The sequence below is a fragment of the Vombatus ursinus genome, unplaced genomic scaffold (assembly GCF_900497805.2).
Source record: "Vombatus ursinus unplaced genomic scaffold, bare-nosed wombat genome assembly UNPS02010548.1, whole genome shotgun sequence".
Classification (NCBI taxonomy): domain Eukaryota; kingdom Metazoa; phylum Chordata; class Mammalia; order Diprotodontia; family Vombatidae; genus Vombatus; species Vombatus ursinus.
This window is the reverse complement of record NW_020950326.1, coordinates 1,879,774-1,898,155: the sequence shown is the minus strand read 5'-3', so window position 1 is coordinate 1,898,155 and position 18,382 is coordinate 1,879,774. Positions and strand designations below refer to the sequence as shown.

General features: G+C 34.8%; 1 protein-coding gene across 1 annotated transcript in view; it reads right to left on the bottom strand.

Moving 5' to 3' along the window:
* Positions 1 to 18,382, bottom strand: part of DPP10 (dipeptidyl peptidase like 10) — a 934,204-nt gene that overhangs the window by 22,990 nt on the left and 892,832 nt on the right. Inside the window, exons 16-19 of the mRNA XM_027854721.1 lie at positions 15,764 to 15,885; positions 11,201 to 11,248; positions 9,319 to 9,417; positions 9,147 to 9,216 (exon numbers count right to left, since the gene is read on the bottom strand). Of these exons, the coding sequence (XP_027710522.1) occupies positions 9,147 to 9,216; positions 9,319 to 9,417; positions 11,201 to 11,248; positions 15,764 to 15,885 (339 nt within the window). The remainder of the gene's footprint in view (positions 1 to 9,146; positions 9,217 to 9,318; positions 9,418 to 11,200; positions 11,249 to 15,763; positions 15,886 to 18,382) is intronic.

Sequence of the window (18,382 nt, the reverse complement as noted above, 5' to 3'; positions counted from 1 at the left end):
TATTTCAGCAAGACAGAACACAATCATCTCCAAAGAAATTAAAAATGAGTGTCCCTTAGATTGGGGCAGCTAGGAGTGCCAGGCCTGGAGTCACAAAAACCTGAGTTCAAATCTGGTCTTATATGTTCACTAGCTGTGTGACTCTGGGCAAGTCACTTAACCCTATTTGTCTCAGTTTCCTCATCTGTAAAATGAGCTGGAGAAGGAAATGGCAAATCATTCCAGTACCTTTGCCAAGAAAACCTAAATGAGGTCACAAAGAGTCAGACACAATTGAAATGATTGAATAACAAGTGAGATTGCAACAGAGATCTGTGGAACACAGACCTAATAGGCATGACCTGGATGAAGATATAGAGTAAAAGACTAAAAAGGAGTGGTCAGATACATAGAGGTAAGTGGAAAAGTGTCAAAAGGGTGTGAGCAGACTCTAACAGCCTCACACAAGGCTGTTAGTTCTTTTCTGTCATGAACCCATTTAGCAGTCTGGAGAAGACTGTGGATCCTTTCTTAGTATCACATTTTAAAAGCAAAAATAAAGAAAAAGTAGAAGTAAAAAGCAACACAGTTATATTGAAAAACAGTTACTGAAATATTAAAAACAAATTAAGGATCACAGATTAAACAAAAAGTTGCTGCAGAGTGTGGCAAGTTTGATGTAGGAGAAAGATATAGATATGGTCAGAAATTTAGAGGATATTTAATTGAAGAAGTTATACTAATAGACCTGTGAGGTCTCTTCTATCTCTAGATCTATGATCCTAGGAACCTAGGATTTTAATATAAAGTGGCAAAAATGACCTTTTTGGAATCACCAAGGATTGGTGGGAGGTCCACCAATAGTGAAAATATGATAATGGATGAGTTGCAATGGAACAAATTAAGTAGAAGATGAGGCAGGGTAGCATTGTACACCAAGAAAAAATTAATCTTCATAAAAATTGACAAATCTAAAAGGGGTGGGGATGAGGGTATCAAAAGCCCATAAATATGAACATCTATGATGGTTTGAGGGTCCAAACCAGGTTGATGGCATTTTCAGAAGGGAGAAAGAAAAATATTTGAAAGATGTTGCAAGGGTGAAATTAATAGTCCTTGAATGGATGGACATCCATTTAACATTTGTCTCTTAAACTTGGGATCTAAAAAACAAAATGAAACAAAAAAGCAGCAAAATAAAGTCAGATTCTACATTTCAAGGTCATTCTACTAATATAGATAGGAATAGATATTATAGGTTATCTAGAATCCCTTAGAAGTTCTTTCATAATAGAGATGGATTTACAATGTGTGAATCACACCTATGTCTATGGTCTTCATTCATCTTGTAATTTAAAACAGAAGTCTGGAACAAGACTAGAACATCTGGAAAATGGCTGGAGCAGGCCCAGATTAGATTAAGATGTAATTGCAAAATGTTTAACAAAATAAATAAAACAATTTAAAAGGGAGAAGACAGTGGCATTTAAGGTAGGTAACATACATAATGTTAATTGGTGGCTTTACAAGTCCACATACATCATGCATGTATCTCTTTCTATTTGAGTTTGATATCACTCTTCTAAAACAAATACTGATAAGAAATACTGGCTATTCATATTAAGATAGAAGCAGCATGGAAGATGGAAACTATTACTGAAAATATTAAAACTGTGTTGTTCATAGGCCAGTTGGACATTGATTGATTATTATGCTTATAGTAGCAAGAGATACACTGACCTTACCATCCTCTAACTCTCTGTGACTTATACCTCTAAATGCATCATCTCTCTGGCCATCTTTCATTTTTGCTCACTTATAAACTTGTGTACTCTACATTTCTGTGCCATGATGATTCATTTTAGTGTAGGTCCTCAAAGAAATGGAAAGGTGTAATGATGGTGATAAAAGGCACAGTGGTATAAGCTTGTTTTAGAAGAAAGAAAAAGCCCTATTCCTTACTCATAATAACTATGTTCATAGGTAATCCACTTATCCTCAATTCTCTTGCCCACTCTCTGAGTCCAATAAGTTACAGCTTAGCTATGTTGGAGAAGCATTTCAATACAAAGCTAATTAAATCAGAGATCCAGATTACCTACCTTCCAAAAACAAAACAAAACAAAACAGCAAAGATATCAAACTGTTCTTATGTTCCTGGTGGACCAGGGAAGAAGATAATCAAATTTCTTTCTTTGGTTCAGATTAGTGTTTTCTGCTTCAATTATAATACCAAGTAATATGCAGTTTTTTTTCCCTTCCTCACACATATTTGAGGGACAAGAAAGTAATCGTTAAATTAAGAAAAAAAGAAAGATACTTAATTTGTGTGTACATTGCATTGAGAAAATATAATATATGCAAAACTCCAAACTTACAAAATAGGTACAGTGGGGGTGTTCTTTTGTTTAGCAAAAAGATTCAATGTGGTTTTTAAACAATAAGTTCTTCATGCATTTAAAATAGGTTTTAATTTATGAAAATTCACCTGCACAGTCCTTTTCTGGATGACAACTATTGTTTAAGTGAGCTGTAACTTTCCATGCCTACTGACTTAAAATGGAATATTAATGAAGCTAATGCTTCATGTCCAGCACCTAGTGTAGAGCAAAGGAGAGTGTTGGGTTCTTTGTAGGGATGGGTGTTGGTGGACTGAATATTCTCTTCCTTATGTCTTTTTTCTCTAAATCTACTTATAATTTATACAATTTCAAATGGCATTAAGAAATGAACGCTGACATTTAAGATGCATTAGCTACAGATTTTTTTTGGAATAAGGTTAATTAGGTACAAAGAAAAATAAGGAGTGATCATTGTATCTACTTTTGTTACCTACCTTAAATGCCAGTCTTCTCCCTTTTTTTTTATTCATTATAATTTTTGTTCATTATTTTTAAAGGAGGAAATCGAATGACAATGACAAAACTAGGAATCTGAGATCTTTTTTTTAATTCTCTTTTATATAGTGATGAGATAATCACTGATTTAGTGACAATCGATCCATCCATTTAGTCTCTAGGTGGAAATGTGTGCATTTTCACTGAAAGAAACTGAATGGAAAACATCTTTGTAGCTTTGTTGAAACAAAGGAAGGATTGACTCTTGTGATAAGTATGTTTATGGCCTGTGTGTAGTAATTTTTCACAAGAAGCAGCACAAATATCAGTACCTGAGTTCTGAGATTGTGGAAAACCATGAAATGTAAGAAGGCAAAACCAACAGAAATATTAGGCATTAATTAGCACTCTGTTTTTAGTTTTAGGCTTGGTAATGCTCCTCTAAAACTTGAAATATGGTCATATCCATTTCAAACCATTTGAGACTAACTCATGATTTCTCTAATCAGCTCATTACATTAAAACGTTATTAAAGTATATCTGTCAGATTTTATTACATGCAAGAGCATACTGAATTGTAAATATGATATGACCTATATTACTTTGCAAAACTTATTTTTAAAGAGATAGTACTAATCTTGTTCTGTCTTCCTGAAACAATCAGGTGCAACCTAAATCTTCTTTACAATTGGTTGACAGGAGGAAAGTTGTCATCCTGTTTTCATCCTGTCTCATCCTGTTTCACCTGGAGGCCTAATTTTAAAAACTTAGCTTTGACAGTTATGAGTTCTGTAACCATGTAAAAGTGACATCTCCAACCCCAGTTTCCTTCCTCTACTATGGAGACAACATTTTTTATACTTCATCTATAACAGTCTTCTTGTGAGAAAAGTGCTTTGTAAACCTTAAAATACTTAATGTTAGCTATTAGTAGCAAAAAAAACCATTAAATGTCCATTATGTGCAAAGCACTATGCTAATTATTGAGTATTCAAAGAAAAAAATTAAATACTGTATCTGCTCTTATGGTACTTATAATTTATGGGAAAATATGACATATATAGACAGTTCTCACTTTATATAAAGTTGAATTACACAAATTCAACTTTATATAAAGAATTCTGAAAGAAATCAGCATTCCAAAAAAAACCCCACAAAAAACAAATAAACAAAAAAACTATGTTAACTTCACTGTACTGTACTGTGCTCTCTTTGTTCCTGCCCCTCGCCCAGCTCTTCAGCCTCCCACTCCCCCTTGCCTTGAGACATTTGCCCATTTGCCCTTCCACCCCCATGTCAGTCTTCTGTCTGCTCAGGTGTCACAGTTCTGTCCCCATCCTTGTGTGTTACCCAACTTCTCCTGTCTGTATCTGACCCCCACATGTCTCTCCCCACCCCTGCCCCTAACCACCATTTTCTTCTTCTTGGTTCTGGCCTGGCCTCTATGGTGGCTGGCCCTGCCCCTCATTCACCTCTTCCTGCTCTCCGTTCTCCCTCCCCACACTCACATCTCTCTCCCTCTTCTCCATATAGTAGGGCAAATTCACATTATATAAAAATACTTTACATAGTGGCCTGCAGAAAGTCCACTTACCTAAAACAAGAACTATCTGTAAATCGGTGTGTAATATATGAATATGAGTGGCTAGGTGGCACAATTTATAGAGCATTGAATCTGGAGTCAGGAAGACCTGAGTTCAAATCCAGCCTTAGACATTTACTAGTTGTGTGACCCTGGGCAAGTCACCGAACCCTGTTTGCCTCTATTTCCTCATCTGTAAAATGAGCTGGACAAGGAAATGGCAAAACACTCTAGTATTTTGCCAAGAAGACTATAACACTGTAACTATACACATATCAAGTATTCTCATCATCATTAAAGACATGAATATAAAACAAAGGGTCAAATGGGGAATTATCTAATTTCTACTTTACCAGTGTACATAAATAATCCAGGTAATGCAAATAGGTTTAGGCAATGAAGCAGAAGCATGTTATGTGGTACAATGAAATCTTGGAAACTTGTTCTAGAAATAAGAGAAACCACTTGCTGCAAAGTCCAAAACACATTGTTTTTTATGAGAAGCATTGTGGCCTACAAGGACTAGAGAATAGGCCTTGGAAGCCAAAAGATATGAATCAAGTTTCACTTCCAATATACACAGGCTATATGACCCAGAAAAACTCATTTAACCTCTTAGTGCTTTCCACGCTGAAGGGGTTATGAGTCTAAAAACTTTAAGAAGCCCTACTCTAGGTAATTATAATTATAGAGAGTATGCTGACCTGTATATGTAGAGGGAGTTTCCTCATGTGGGAGATCCTCGTGCCAAGGAAATAACAAATTCAATCCCTATCTCTTATTCATTTATAGAGAAACAAAGTTAGAGAGAGCTAAATTGCATATCCAAAGAATTTGAGATTTAGCTTTCCCTATATGGCCCCTTAAAGAACCTTTTTGTAGTCCTTGTGATTCCACCTTAACCAAAATCAATCTTGACAAGAAACTCACCTTTTCGTTACCAATCCAAAATGGGTCTCCCCCACAAGCGCCTGTTGTGATTCACATCATTTTACACCAAACCCCCCTGCTCTTTGGTGAGAGGAACAAGAGGATTGGAAAAGAGTGAAGTTACATTAAATCTACTGCTAGAGATGGAGAATAAAACAAAGACACTTACTATGAATGCATCAATTAATTATGGCCTGCTGTTTGATATAGGCATTATCCAGAGTCACAGACATACAATTTACTTCAATCAGGAAGAGCAAGTCACAGAACTCTGATACACTCAGACAATGATGAAATTTTTAACAAACAATAGATACATTTAGTTTAGTTCAATTTAAAAATTATAATGGGTTTTAGAGCCACAAGTTACACTGGAGATCAAGTAGCATAACATTTTCATTTTATAGATGAGGAAACTGAGGCTCCTACTAAATGAGTCAACATATCAAAACTAAATTCATAGTTTTTCCTCTAAACCAATCCCTCCACCAAAAATCATTATTTCTGTTGATAAGGATATCATTCTTAAATCACTAAAGTTGAAACTTCAGAGTAATCTCTCTCCCTCACTCCCTTCCACATCTAATACACTGGCAATGTGTATTTTCACAACATCACATCAATACTTGATTCTCTTCTCAAACTTTCATATTCCTAGTTGAGACCTTAATCATCGTTCCCTGCCACAGAGTCTCTCTTCTGCAAAACCTTCTTCATATAGTCGTCTCCCAAAATGTCCTCCTCAGTATCATTTAGAGGCAGTACAGTTCTTGAAGGATATCCTGGAAGGTACTACTAAACTGGAAAAATTTCAACTGTCAGCCCCAAAATTGACTCCATCTTGTCTGAGAACCAGCATAAAGTAAGTTCAGGGAGGTTCATTACCTGGTAAGTCATAGGATGAGGAATTTTCTAGCCTTCAAAGTTTTCAAAGACCATCTATACATTATAGAGAGATTGAGATCTCTATCAGGATCGTTGCTTTGGAAAACAATAGTACTCCAGTACTTTGAAGTAATGAAGAAATGCAGGGTTCAAACAATCCATGTCACCTCTTGCTCAAACAAACCAACAAAGGCAAACAAAACAAAACTTCTATGGCTCCCTATTGCTTCTAGGACAAAATATAAATTCTTTAGCCTGCCCTGTAAGGTCCTCTATAACCTGCCTCCAACCAAACTTTCTAGCCTTATTTTACAATATATACCTTCATGTACTCTATGTTCCACTCAAACTTCACTCACTATTCAACCCACTGTGCCTAACTCTACCTTTCAGAGCTTTTTTCTTCAAGGCTCGGTTTCATTCACAAATGGGGCAAGCTTACTTAATGTTGAATTAGAGAGGCAAAATTACTCTTTCTCAGTTTTCTGGGTTTGATACCTCTAACAGTTTTCTTTGAAATTAAAATTACATCCTGCATTAAAAAAAGAATGTTTTTTTTAACTGAGAACAATAGACCCCAAATGTAAGAAAGGGGCAAAAAAGCACAGATAAGGTATAAGAAGAGAACACCTAGGTGCCTTATATTAGTCCAAGTAGATAAGTTGTGACTAAGTGCATACCAATGTACTTTAAGAACAAAGTAAATTTGATTGCTAAAGATGCTTTTATTAATCTTAAAAGGATGTTATAAAAGGAGAGAAGTGACTCAAGAGTAGAGAAAGTAAAATGTGTTCTCAATTTTCAAAATCAGGCAGAGGGTAAAATTGGCAAATCCCAAGGATATTTCACTTTGATTCCTGTCAAAATTTCAGAAGCCTTTATTAAAGAGAACTACTAATCATCAAAAGCCTATTTTTATTATCCCCATTTTACAGATGAGGCTACTGAGGCAAATAGGAGTTAAGTGACTTATTCAGGATCACAAACATATTAAGTGTCTGAAGCCAGATTTGAAGGTACTCTATTCAATGTGTCAATGCACAGTGCCTGGCACATAGTATGCATAATACAAATGCTTATTCCATTTTCTTACCCCATTATTATCTTCCTCTTAGGGATGAAGTTTGAGAGTGGTTAAGTGACTTGCCCAGATTAATACAATTAGTGTCTGATATAGGATTTAAGCTTGAGTCTTCTTGACTCCCAAACTCACTTTATCCACTGTACCTCCTAGCTGACTAATTTTCACTCTCTAGGGTAAAATTTAAGAGATTAATGCACATGCCAGTTCAAAAGATCAGTTTTAGAAGTGTAAGCTGGCAAAGACATGATTAGAAAACAGTTCCTGTGAAAACATTTTAAAGTGTTCAATAAGATTAGATGGCAGCCAGAAAAAACTGACGTCTTAGAGTACAGGATGATAGGCATAGTATACAGAACCCATGAGGCAACTGTCATTGTACAATACGTACTATATGAAGAAATCTGGAGTACTCTGTTTGATTCTAAAGAGCACAATTTAGGAAAGATACCCTGAGAAACTGAACTGATTTTGGAGGAAGACAACCAGAATTGTAAAAGAACGGAAGACTATATCATATAAAGGATAAGTTAAAAAAAAACCCAGCAAAACACCTGGGAATATTTAAAATGAAAAAAAAATAATATTTAGAGAACATATAATAGCCCTTCAAATATTTGAAAGGATGTCATTTATATAAAAGGGTGCTAGACCTATTCTGCTTGTCCCTAGAAGATAAATGCAGGTGCAGGGGTTAGGATATACTGCTATAGACAAAATGTGTGATTATATGAAAAAGAAACTTAACAACTAGTGTTATACAGAAGAGCTAGTCAATTCCTCTTCACTGAAAGTCTTCAAATGACGTATGGATGACAACTCATATTTTAGGGATTTTTTTTTCTTTTTACATATATTTTGGTAATAGAAGAATTCTGAGATGTTGACATTCTGCAGTATAAAGAATGTTTGGCAGTATATTGGAAAGATCTGAGAAGCTACATATAAGCTTCCTCTGGTCTGTATGTAGGCTTTAAGATTCATAGGGTCAATATGTCTCAGGGAGTGCACTGTGATGAGAATGGGTAGAAGTGAATGAGAGAATACACTAGAAAAATGAATGATATCACTTCTGATACAAAATCTTCATATACAAACATTCTAATAAATATTCATTTTTTTTCGCTAATTTTTCTCTAATTTCCTTATTTTTTTTGGTAAATTGTTAAACCCAACTGTAACCTTAGTGAAAATGTTGACAATTTAATTCAATGTAGCAAGTAAAAAATGCTGATTAGGTATATAAATTAGCCCCAGAACTGGAGGCAGGAGATTTCCCCTCATATAAAGTTGCAAGACCTTGCTGAGCATCTTCTATATGCCTAGGGCTGTGTGAAAACCATGAATGAGAATTGAACCCATTTTCTAAGCTGATCTCACTGTGGTTAAAATCAAGATTCAGGTCTTTTCAGCACATGGAATGTATTCTATTGGCTATGAATCAAAGGAGCACAGCAACGATAGGCAAGGAGGAAATATAACCAATTACTTCAGTAACATAAATAACCATTTCATCTGTCTTGCATAAATATAACCAAAAGAACACAGGGCTTGACTAATTGCTAAGCAGAATTTCACAAACAGAATTAGCTGCTATCTCTTTCTCCAGTGGCAGAAACTAATTCTATTTAGGATGCAAGAAGCAGGAAAACTTACATAGTCTTCCATAAATGGCAATGATTTCCTTTGATGAGCTCACCCTCTCTCAATCTGCCCTGGCACAGTTACATATGGAGGATGTTGCTTGCTGTTTTTAATCAAAACACTTCCTTTGGAGTCATAAAACAATTATTAATATTTTTAAATCCAACCATTGATCTATTTTTAAAATTCAATAAAACAAAATACTTACATTAATAACAAGACAGCATACTGGTTTCGATCCGAAAAATCCTTGGGGAAGGACAACTGTAAACGAAGTTCTTTTAAAGAAAGAGTAAGATATTAAAGACTGGGAGTGATGCACATGAAAAACTAAGATGAGAAAGCTGCACATGCTTAGTGCAGGCCTTTGGTTCATTTACCATAGTCCTCAATGTGGAGCATTTTAATTTCAGTCTTGGTGATCTTTTTCTTCATGATGGCTTCTTTTAACAGGGAATTACTTTCCAATATGTAAAATTCTGTGGAACACAGAGAGAAAGGACAAGATAATAACCCTAAGTGCTATCTGATTAGCAAGAGGCCTCAAACCTATGCAATTGATGAAAAAACACTGACCCCTTTAAATAGTGAACAGTAGCTTTTAATGGAGAAATGAGATTTTATCCAGCTACTTTGTGACTTGAAGAACAAGAACCCCCTGAAGCATATTCAAAGCCCTCGATTGATTTTCTTTTGTGAATTCAGCATGCCATAGATCTACTGTTGTTAAACACAAATGCTTAAGCTGCCTGGTGTATATTTATAGATGACATTTCTTTTTAATAGGCTAAACACTTGAGGATGAATATTTCTAATCCTTTTTCCCTTTGATTGTTTTAAATATGTGGATTTCTTAGGACCAAACATTTAAAGTTAATAGACAACAGATCATCTTCACATTTTTCTGAGTGACAAACAAATCAATTAATCACATGCTCGATGAAACAGGAAAAAAATGTACATTTTAGTCATGCATTTATTATTAGTTGGAAATATGTCAAGACCAATATTTAAATGTTGAAAGCGAAAAAGCACATGTGGGATGTACTTAAAACCAATTGTTATTTTCAAAGCAGAAGGAGAGCAAATGTCTACAGAAAAAAAAAAACTCTATATTTTCATGCTTTTACTATATCTAGAAATCACGGAGAAAATACAATACAAATAAATAAATGATTAAGAAACTTTTTCAAAACATATTTGTTTACCTATGCCTGAAGGAGGGCTCTTATATTTTTAAAAGTTCACTTCAACATATCTCCTAGCATTCAAGTCTAGGGGTAGAGAGTTTTTCTCATTCACAGAAAGTAGTACCTCGAAGTAAGTTGGAGTGACCCGCAGAGTCACTTTTCTACCCACATGAGGTGGGGGAGAATATGGCCATGTGACCAGGGTTTGGAGTTGTGGACTTTTTTTTAATATCGTTTTCTGTTACAGGTGAAGGGAGTAGAGGCACCAAACATGGCCCTAGAATCATGCAGATCTTGGAACCCAGAAACCCAAGATGTTGCAGCCAGCTCAGCTGAGAGCCATGAGCAGCAGTGGTCCAGGAAGCTGAATGTGTGGAGGGTCTCCATCTAGTAATTTGAACTTGGTATGGCTAATGCTATGTAGAAACTGAGCTAAAATGAACTTAATCCCTTTTTCTATCCCCTCCCCAGAAAATGAGGTGGTATGCGTGCTTGTGGTAGGAGGTAGATTACAAGGGATTAGGGAAATTCTTTTAAAATCTTATTATAACTTTGAAGTAATTATTACTTTGGAAAAAAACCAAATTTTATATATATATATATATATATATATATATATATATATATATATATATATACACATGTTTGTTTTGTTTTGTTTCTAAAATGGGGGGGTATTCAATTGGGGAATGTTTAAAGCAAAACAAAAGAAGTAAGATTGTTTGGACTCTCTCAGGGTACTGGGCAAAATGTGATATTACAGATCTGGCCCTTGGAGTGTGGGGGGCATGTTATATACCACATATGAGTCTACTAAAACAATCATGTTTCAATTAAATCATTTTTAGCTAATTCAGTGATTTATATTTGCCTAATTCTACTCAGTTATTATGATGGCCCCCAAAAATCTGTCTGACTCTTCCTATGACAAAGAAGACTCAGCTAAGACTTTTCTAATTTCTCCCCAAAAGTAGATGCTCTAGAAGTCCAGTTTATAACATGAATAAAGAAAACCCTCTTCATATCACTAACCATGACCATTATTTCTAAATTCCTTTGCTTGAATACTTACTTGAAGGGTTGTTGGTGTTGTGTACACTGACCACTGGAACACCTGGTCCTATTTAAGACATACACAAAAAAGATATTAAGGAAATATTAATAAGGATTTCAAAATAAGCAGCAAGTTATATAGTGTCTCAGATTTAGAGCTTTAGAGGTCGGATACTTCAATCTATTAATTTTATTGAATAAGCAACTGTTAGAGATAAAGTCATTTACTCAAGGTCATACAGTTAAGGGGGAATTTGAACTCAGGTCCTCTGACTCCAAATCCAGTTCTGTTTCACTAAATTGATAACTTTTATCTTGAAGTGAATTACAGTCAAAATTGTATTTAATTGGACCAATATAAAAAATACTCAATTAACTAGAACATTTCCTCTGTATGTTTCTTCTAGGACGCAAAATGACAAGAAAATAGGAAAGTAAGTGGGGGGTGGGGGAAGCATAATATTTGATAGCATTGGTATAAAATTAGCTTAGTTTTCTATATCTTGTATATTTCAATTTCTAGCCCTACACAATTAATATTTTTTAGGATGTTGACCCTAAGAACCAAGAAAATTATTAGGGGAAAACACTTCAGTTCTGTTAACTAGCCTATATTACCATGGGAAGAAAGTGGAACCCTCATTTTACAATCATTTTTAGCAACAATATTCAAAGCAAACTAAATGTTAAAGGTTAATAACTTTGTTAACCAAAAAATTCAGTTGAATGAAATATTTTCCAAGCTCTCTGGGTAGTCAAGCTATAGCAAATTGCAATCAATCTCCACTGCCCCTAGCAAGTTGATTAAATAGACCAAGGAAAAATATTTCTCCCTTTGCTATCAACAACAAATGAATGCCCCTCTTCAATCAATTTCAATTTCAAGTCAAAAGATAATTTATATAGCACACTTTTGTGTGCTAGCCATCTTTTCTACTAGAGTATTAGGACAAAGCTTGTTCTGTTACAACGACATTGGCAACATTATAATGGTTGGTGTCATTAAGTCTCAATGAAGAAATAGGTGGCTTCCTCAGCACAGCCAGTCTTCATAACACAATTAATTAGAGGTACCTAGCATCTATTTGAAGGGTGCAGGGTAGTATATAATAATCCTCTCCTTGTTAATTCCATTCTAACCACTACAAGGATGGATTCCAATGAGTATCAGTTTGAGAAGGGCCACAGGGCTTCAGTTCAAACTGGACCCTAGAGGTGATAGAGAAAGGGCAAGTGATAAGATAGGGCCTCGTTTTCAGGGTAGCATCTTAATATCAGACTGGGATCCCAGCAAGGAGGAATGTGAGTGGAATCATGGGAACTGACTTGAACAGGAGTATTTGGCTAGGCTTCAATGCTTGGATCTTCTTGATTTTTTATGTCAAAATTCTCCCTGTTTTTCCTGGCTAATTGGCTCTGTTTTTATCTTGTTCACTCCCCGCCCAATGTTGTACAAGGGAGACGAATTCTCTTTCTTGCTTCTCTTCTTTTCCAGAGGATGGAACAGTAGGAAGCAGAATATCTTCTTAACTTCCCTGCAGGCAGAAATGAATAGAAAACTATTCTTCTGGCAAAGTAGTAACCCATAGTAGTACCCACAGGCAAAAGATAGTTATCAATTATTTCTCTGTTGTCATTTACTTTTTGTCATAGTTTATCATAGTCACCAATGTGCACATGTACATATAGACATGTGTATATATTTACATATATATTTATGCATATAAATCTGCATATGCCAGCAGGTTCCAATGGTGAGCAAGGTAGACAGAACTGTCAGTTGTTACATAGCATAAGAAAACTACTTTCTGCGAATGTGTTGAGGGAAACTCATTCCATGTCTTTCCATGTGGTTTGACCTTCCTTAGCAATTTACTCCCATGTGAGGTATGGCTTGCCTTTCCCATCTATTTAATCACCCTCCCTTCACAGTGTCATGTTTTATTTTTATTTTTGTTTTGTTTTGTTTTGTTTTGTTTTTTTCCAAGACCAGTGGAAAGTGGGAAAATTCCCACTCGCCTTTTTGTTTTTTGTTTTAGTTTTTCTATCTCAAATACTAGGATTACTTTCCCAGGGATTTTTTTTCTTTCTTCCTAAAATACATTAACTTTTATCTCTATTAAATATTTGGCTCCCATAAGCAGAGCTAGGAAAACAATATACACCACATCTAAAGTAATGTAAATTGAAATATAATGCCAAAGTAATCAAAATCGAATGTCATGAAAGCATAAAGACTCATTGCCCCCAAAGAAGAGATATAAAGAAACACTTCCCCGAACTTCTTTTCAGAGGTCTGTGTGTGTGTGTTACATGTGTGTGGTTGGGGAGAGGGTCCAGATATATAGACCATTGTATAAATATCAGCATATTGATTAGAATTGCTGAATTTTTTCTATTCTTTTTTTAAATTCTATTTTTAAAAAAATTCTCTAGAGGGTAAAGGGAGAGGCATACAGGAGAAAAATCTAAAAGGCAGATGTATAAACAAAAGACATCAATAAAAATCTGTTCAAGATTTGTTACTCAACATCAAAGCAGCTTTCATGGGAAACAGATCAAAAGAGGTCTTACTCTACTTTATGTCAACTTATGGGAAGGAGAAGAAATTGTATCATCATGTCTTTATGGGATATGCACTTTGCTTCCCCTTCTAGCTCTTTATATAGGGACTGTGAAACACTATTTGGTGAATAGCCATAGCTAAATAGCATGGGGAAAAAAAAGACAAAACTTTTAGCAATATAGCTTCCAAAATGCCAAAGCTTAGCTTCCATGGATGGAAATGGGTGGGAGATAACCTACCTACCTTCCTTTGTAAAATAGCTAATATTAGCACTTTGCAAACTTTCACATACTTTTATCTGATTTGATCCTCACACAGATGATTAAACAGGATCAAAGAAGTTGCCATTTTCCTAGGATTACAAAATTACTAAGTAAATTAAGCAGGATTTGACTTCAGCTCTGTGGCTCCCATGCCAGAACTCTATGCACTAGGCCACCTAATTAACTTTTCCCCAAGTAGTGATCAGGAAGTGGTTGAGCATGCAGGAGATGAGTGTCTTGGTTCTCAAAAGGAAAGGGAAGAACACTATAATGGACTGAACAACAACTCCCCACTGGCAGACACTTGTTGCTCTTTCTAATTGACTTTAGCAGTTTCTTGTTCAGACTTGATTTTCATTGCTCCGTCATCACCCTACTTCACTGTCTGTCTGATCAACGTGATATTTTCTGTTATAAGATGGATTGATCTATACCCTGTCACCTCTTCTTTGCTAGCTCAGCAAGGGAAGCCAAACTTGGACTGTATCTGTCTTTTCCCAGTCTGTGAGAATGGCTATTCTATCTGCCTCATTCCAAAATTCAATCTGGAGTTGGAGAACAGGAAGAAGGAAACTATTATATGATGAGGGTTTTGTCATACTCTTCAAAATTAGTTGAGAAAACTCAGAAACCTTTTCTAGATGTGATGACTCAGTTCTGTTTACCTCTTAAATTATAATCCTCAGAGGATCTGAATTTATATTTTGAATTACATTTAAGTTCTAATTTAATTATGTAGGAGTAATTTGTACTGAGCTCAAAATTTCCCATGATAATAACAAATTTGATGGTTTTTTAACTTGTAATACTATTTTAGTATGGTTATTATTTAATTTAACATTTTCTCTGTAGTCCAAGAGTTCCTGGTCATTTCTTTACCCCTCCCTGATGGGGCCTTTATTTCCTAGGGACCCACTTCCAGCTAGTGGCCAGTTCCTAAATCACCAAAAGGGTTCTATCTTCCAACAGATTTAGGGTGCAAGTAAACTTCACAACTATATTTCCATGTCTAGGTATCATAATTGCATCAGAATATATATTTTCAAAATAACAGCAAAAGTTACAGCAAAAGTGCACCAGCACTTGCACATAATTAGCAATCCATCACATTGGAGTTCTAGCACAAAAAAAATATAACCAAAACATGAAACTCATAACATCTCTGGGAAATGAAACTATATGTTGAATACGACAGGAGTGTTGCATAGAGTTCCCTGTAATATTTAACTGTTTACAATAGCAGCAACAAGTGTCTGTCCAGAATAATGTAGAACTACCCAAAATAGTAATAAAATATTATTACTCATTAAGAAGAATTTTTTATGAATTTAATGACTTAAAATTGAATTAAGTTGGAAAATAGGATTCAGTTTCCTATAGATTTAAATTCTTTTGATTATTAGTCCAATAAAATATTTCATTGGTCTTCCTACCTTCTAAAAAATAACATGCAAATGATTCTGTTAATATAACACCTGCAATGCTAATATAAACAAATTTATGTCATCTTCTAAATATACACATATTAAAAAAATCCATATTTTACTGGCAACATAACCTCTATCTTTAAATAAAGCCCTAAAATGTAATCTGAATCCCAGAATATCCATATGTTATAAAGTATTACTTAGACTTTTATAAGTATTATTAAGAATTTATGCATACATATGTAACAACCAGTGACTAATATCAATAGACATTAACCAAATAGAATACATGAAACAACTTTAATCAGAAGCCATTCTTCTCTTACCTTTACAGTGTAATAAAAAATGTTGATTCGTAGGACTAAACTTCACACTGAAATATGTGCACTGATCTTTCATAAAACTGCATGAAAGACATTGACGATTCAATAATCCATCAGTGGATGCACTGGGGGTGGTGGGGAGGGGGATGGAAAGGTTCGAAATGTTAATATTCCGTGCAAGGAAGCATGTGGCAATCTTCATCAGCATTAATGGATATTTTAATGTGGCTTAGAGTTTTTAAAATGTCAAGATCAGTTTCCATTATCAATGGCAGTATAACGCTTGCCCTCTCTGTATGCACAGTTAACCAAAAGCTTTATGTATATTAAAAGGCAACTAAAAGGGATGAGACTGATTTCACAAGCTATAAGCAAAAACCAGTTTCATTACTTAATATCCATATTTTACATTCTGACATTGGGAATAGTATTTTCAAAGGTAGGCACTTATTTTTCCCTCTAAAAATATGTTCATTGAGATCTGATGTCAAGAATTTTATTTATACCTAGAACAATTCAGTTAGGGGCCTGTGATGGTAGCACAAAAGTCAATATGGAGTTGGAAGGGAAAAGAAAGGTATGGTCACACATTGCACAATCCCATACTAGGAGAAAGCAGCATGTCCCCTACAGCATGTGCTCTTAACCTGAGATTAAAGAATTCCTTCATTTTCTGGGCTTCATAAACTTGGAGGGGGAAAATATACATCTTAATTTTGAATAACCTCTAACAGAAGTCTGACATTTCCTTCAAGTATGAATGTAGTTAATAAACCATTGTAATATTATTAGCAACAGTGTCTTTGCCACTAATAAAAGTCACAGATATTTTCATATCAACTAACATTTGTTGGCAGTATCTCAAAATACCATTTATACTGATAACTACTTTGAAATTACTGTATTTGAAACCAGTCAATAGATACATCACAATATAACAAACTTGTTTGAATATTAAAAATGGAATTTCAATATAATTGGTTTCTTTCTTTAGTCCTATGTATTTTATGCATTTAAAAACATTATTCTGAGAAGGGACTCATAGGTATCAGCAGGCTGCCAAAGGGACTCAGGAATCAAAAAGTCTGGAATTCTTTCTCTAGGAAATCCCATAGAAAAGCCACACTCTGTGCCTCTGTATAACTGAAGAAAGACTTGGGGAGGACTCTTTAGGGATGAAGTATAGAGGTGCTACCCCTCCCATGCTAGAACCAGAGATAAAGCTTTATTTCCACCATGCTAATTCCAGATGATTTCACTAATACTAATGCTTCATGGTTGTAGAGTCCTTGATGCTTTGGCAAAATACTTTCACTTCTTTTTTCCTATTCCACCCCCACAGCATTCTTGTATATTTATTAATCTCCCAAATGAGAGCTGGAAAAGCTGAAAGTCAGAGAGTTTAAGTGACATGCTTAAGGTCTTCTTTTATATGTAAAGTTACCTACATCTTAAATACCAGTAAAAGATCAATCTTTTGTTACTGATATAAGAAGATAGTGGTGTGAAAAATATAAATCAGTGAAGGATACAAAATTATTCTTATTTAGCTTAAGAATTAATCATAGAAGGAGAGTGCACTATTTCCTTCAAAAACATATACTTTGTTAATATGTTTGCAGCTCTAACTAATAAATATGTGATGTTTTCTAGATTATGAAGACAATAATAGTAATAATGATAGTGACGAGGAGAATGAGGATGTTGATGACGACGATGATTATGATGAGGTTGATGATGATGATGATGATATTGGTAAAAACAAAAAAAATCATTTTAAAGTTTGCAAAGTTTTTTCCTCACTACAATCTTGTGAGATATTGAAAGGACTTTTATACTTGTATTACCTAACTCACAGGGCTATTATGAGGCTCAAGTGAGATATATGTGAAGGATTTCAAATATTTTGCAATGCTATCTAAAATGTCAGTTGTTATCTTCATCATTGTTCTGATCACATCCATTTTACTGACAAGAAAACTGAGGCTCTGAGACATAAAGTGATCAGCCTGTAATCACATAGCTAGCAAATACCTGATATAAAATTTGAACAGAGATTTCCTGATTCCAAGTCCACCATGATGTGATTAATACATTTGTAAAGGTGAGGGCAAATCCCAAATAACATTTCACCCATGAATAATTGGGAACTGATTTTTATGTCTGTTTTGTCCTTTGTACATCCTGATTCTTTTTCCATTGCTACAAATCTCACATACTCTTCAATGTTGCAATTATTGTAATTACTCATGTAAAATAAGGCTACATGTGAAATAGAAAATTTGGGAGGCAAAGGTTACATAATCTGGCAGTCTGTATCCTCCAGGAGTGTCTAACATGATATATAAAATAAGCAAATTATGATTTTTATGGCCAGAGCAAGACATTGATTGAGTTTTGTGGGTCAAACACTAACGTTATCTTAGAGTCAAGCCAGATGGAACTTGATGAGCTATTTCAGGGAAAATTTATTGATGCCACATTCTTTTTTGAATCACACAATATACCATACTGGAGGAGGACACATAAACCCATGATGTGCTACCACAGTTTCAATGAAAGGTCACACACACTCTTGTCTAAGTAATAATTAGGATTCAAATCACTTTTAGATGAATAAGG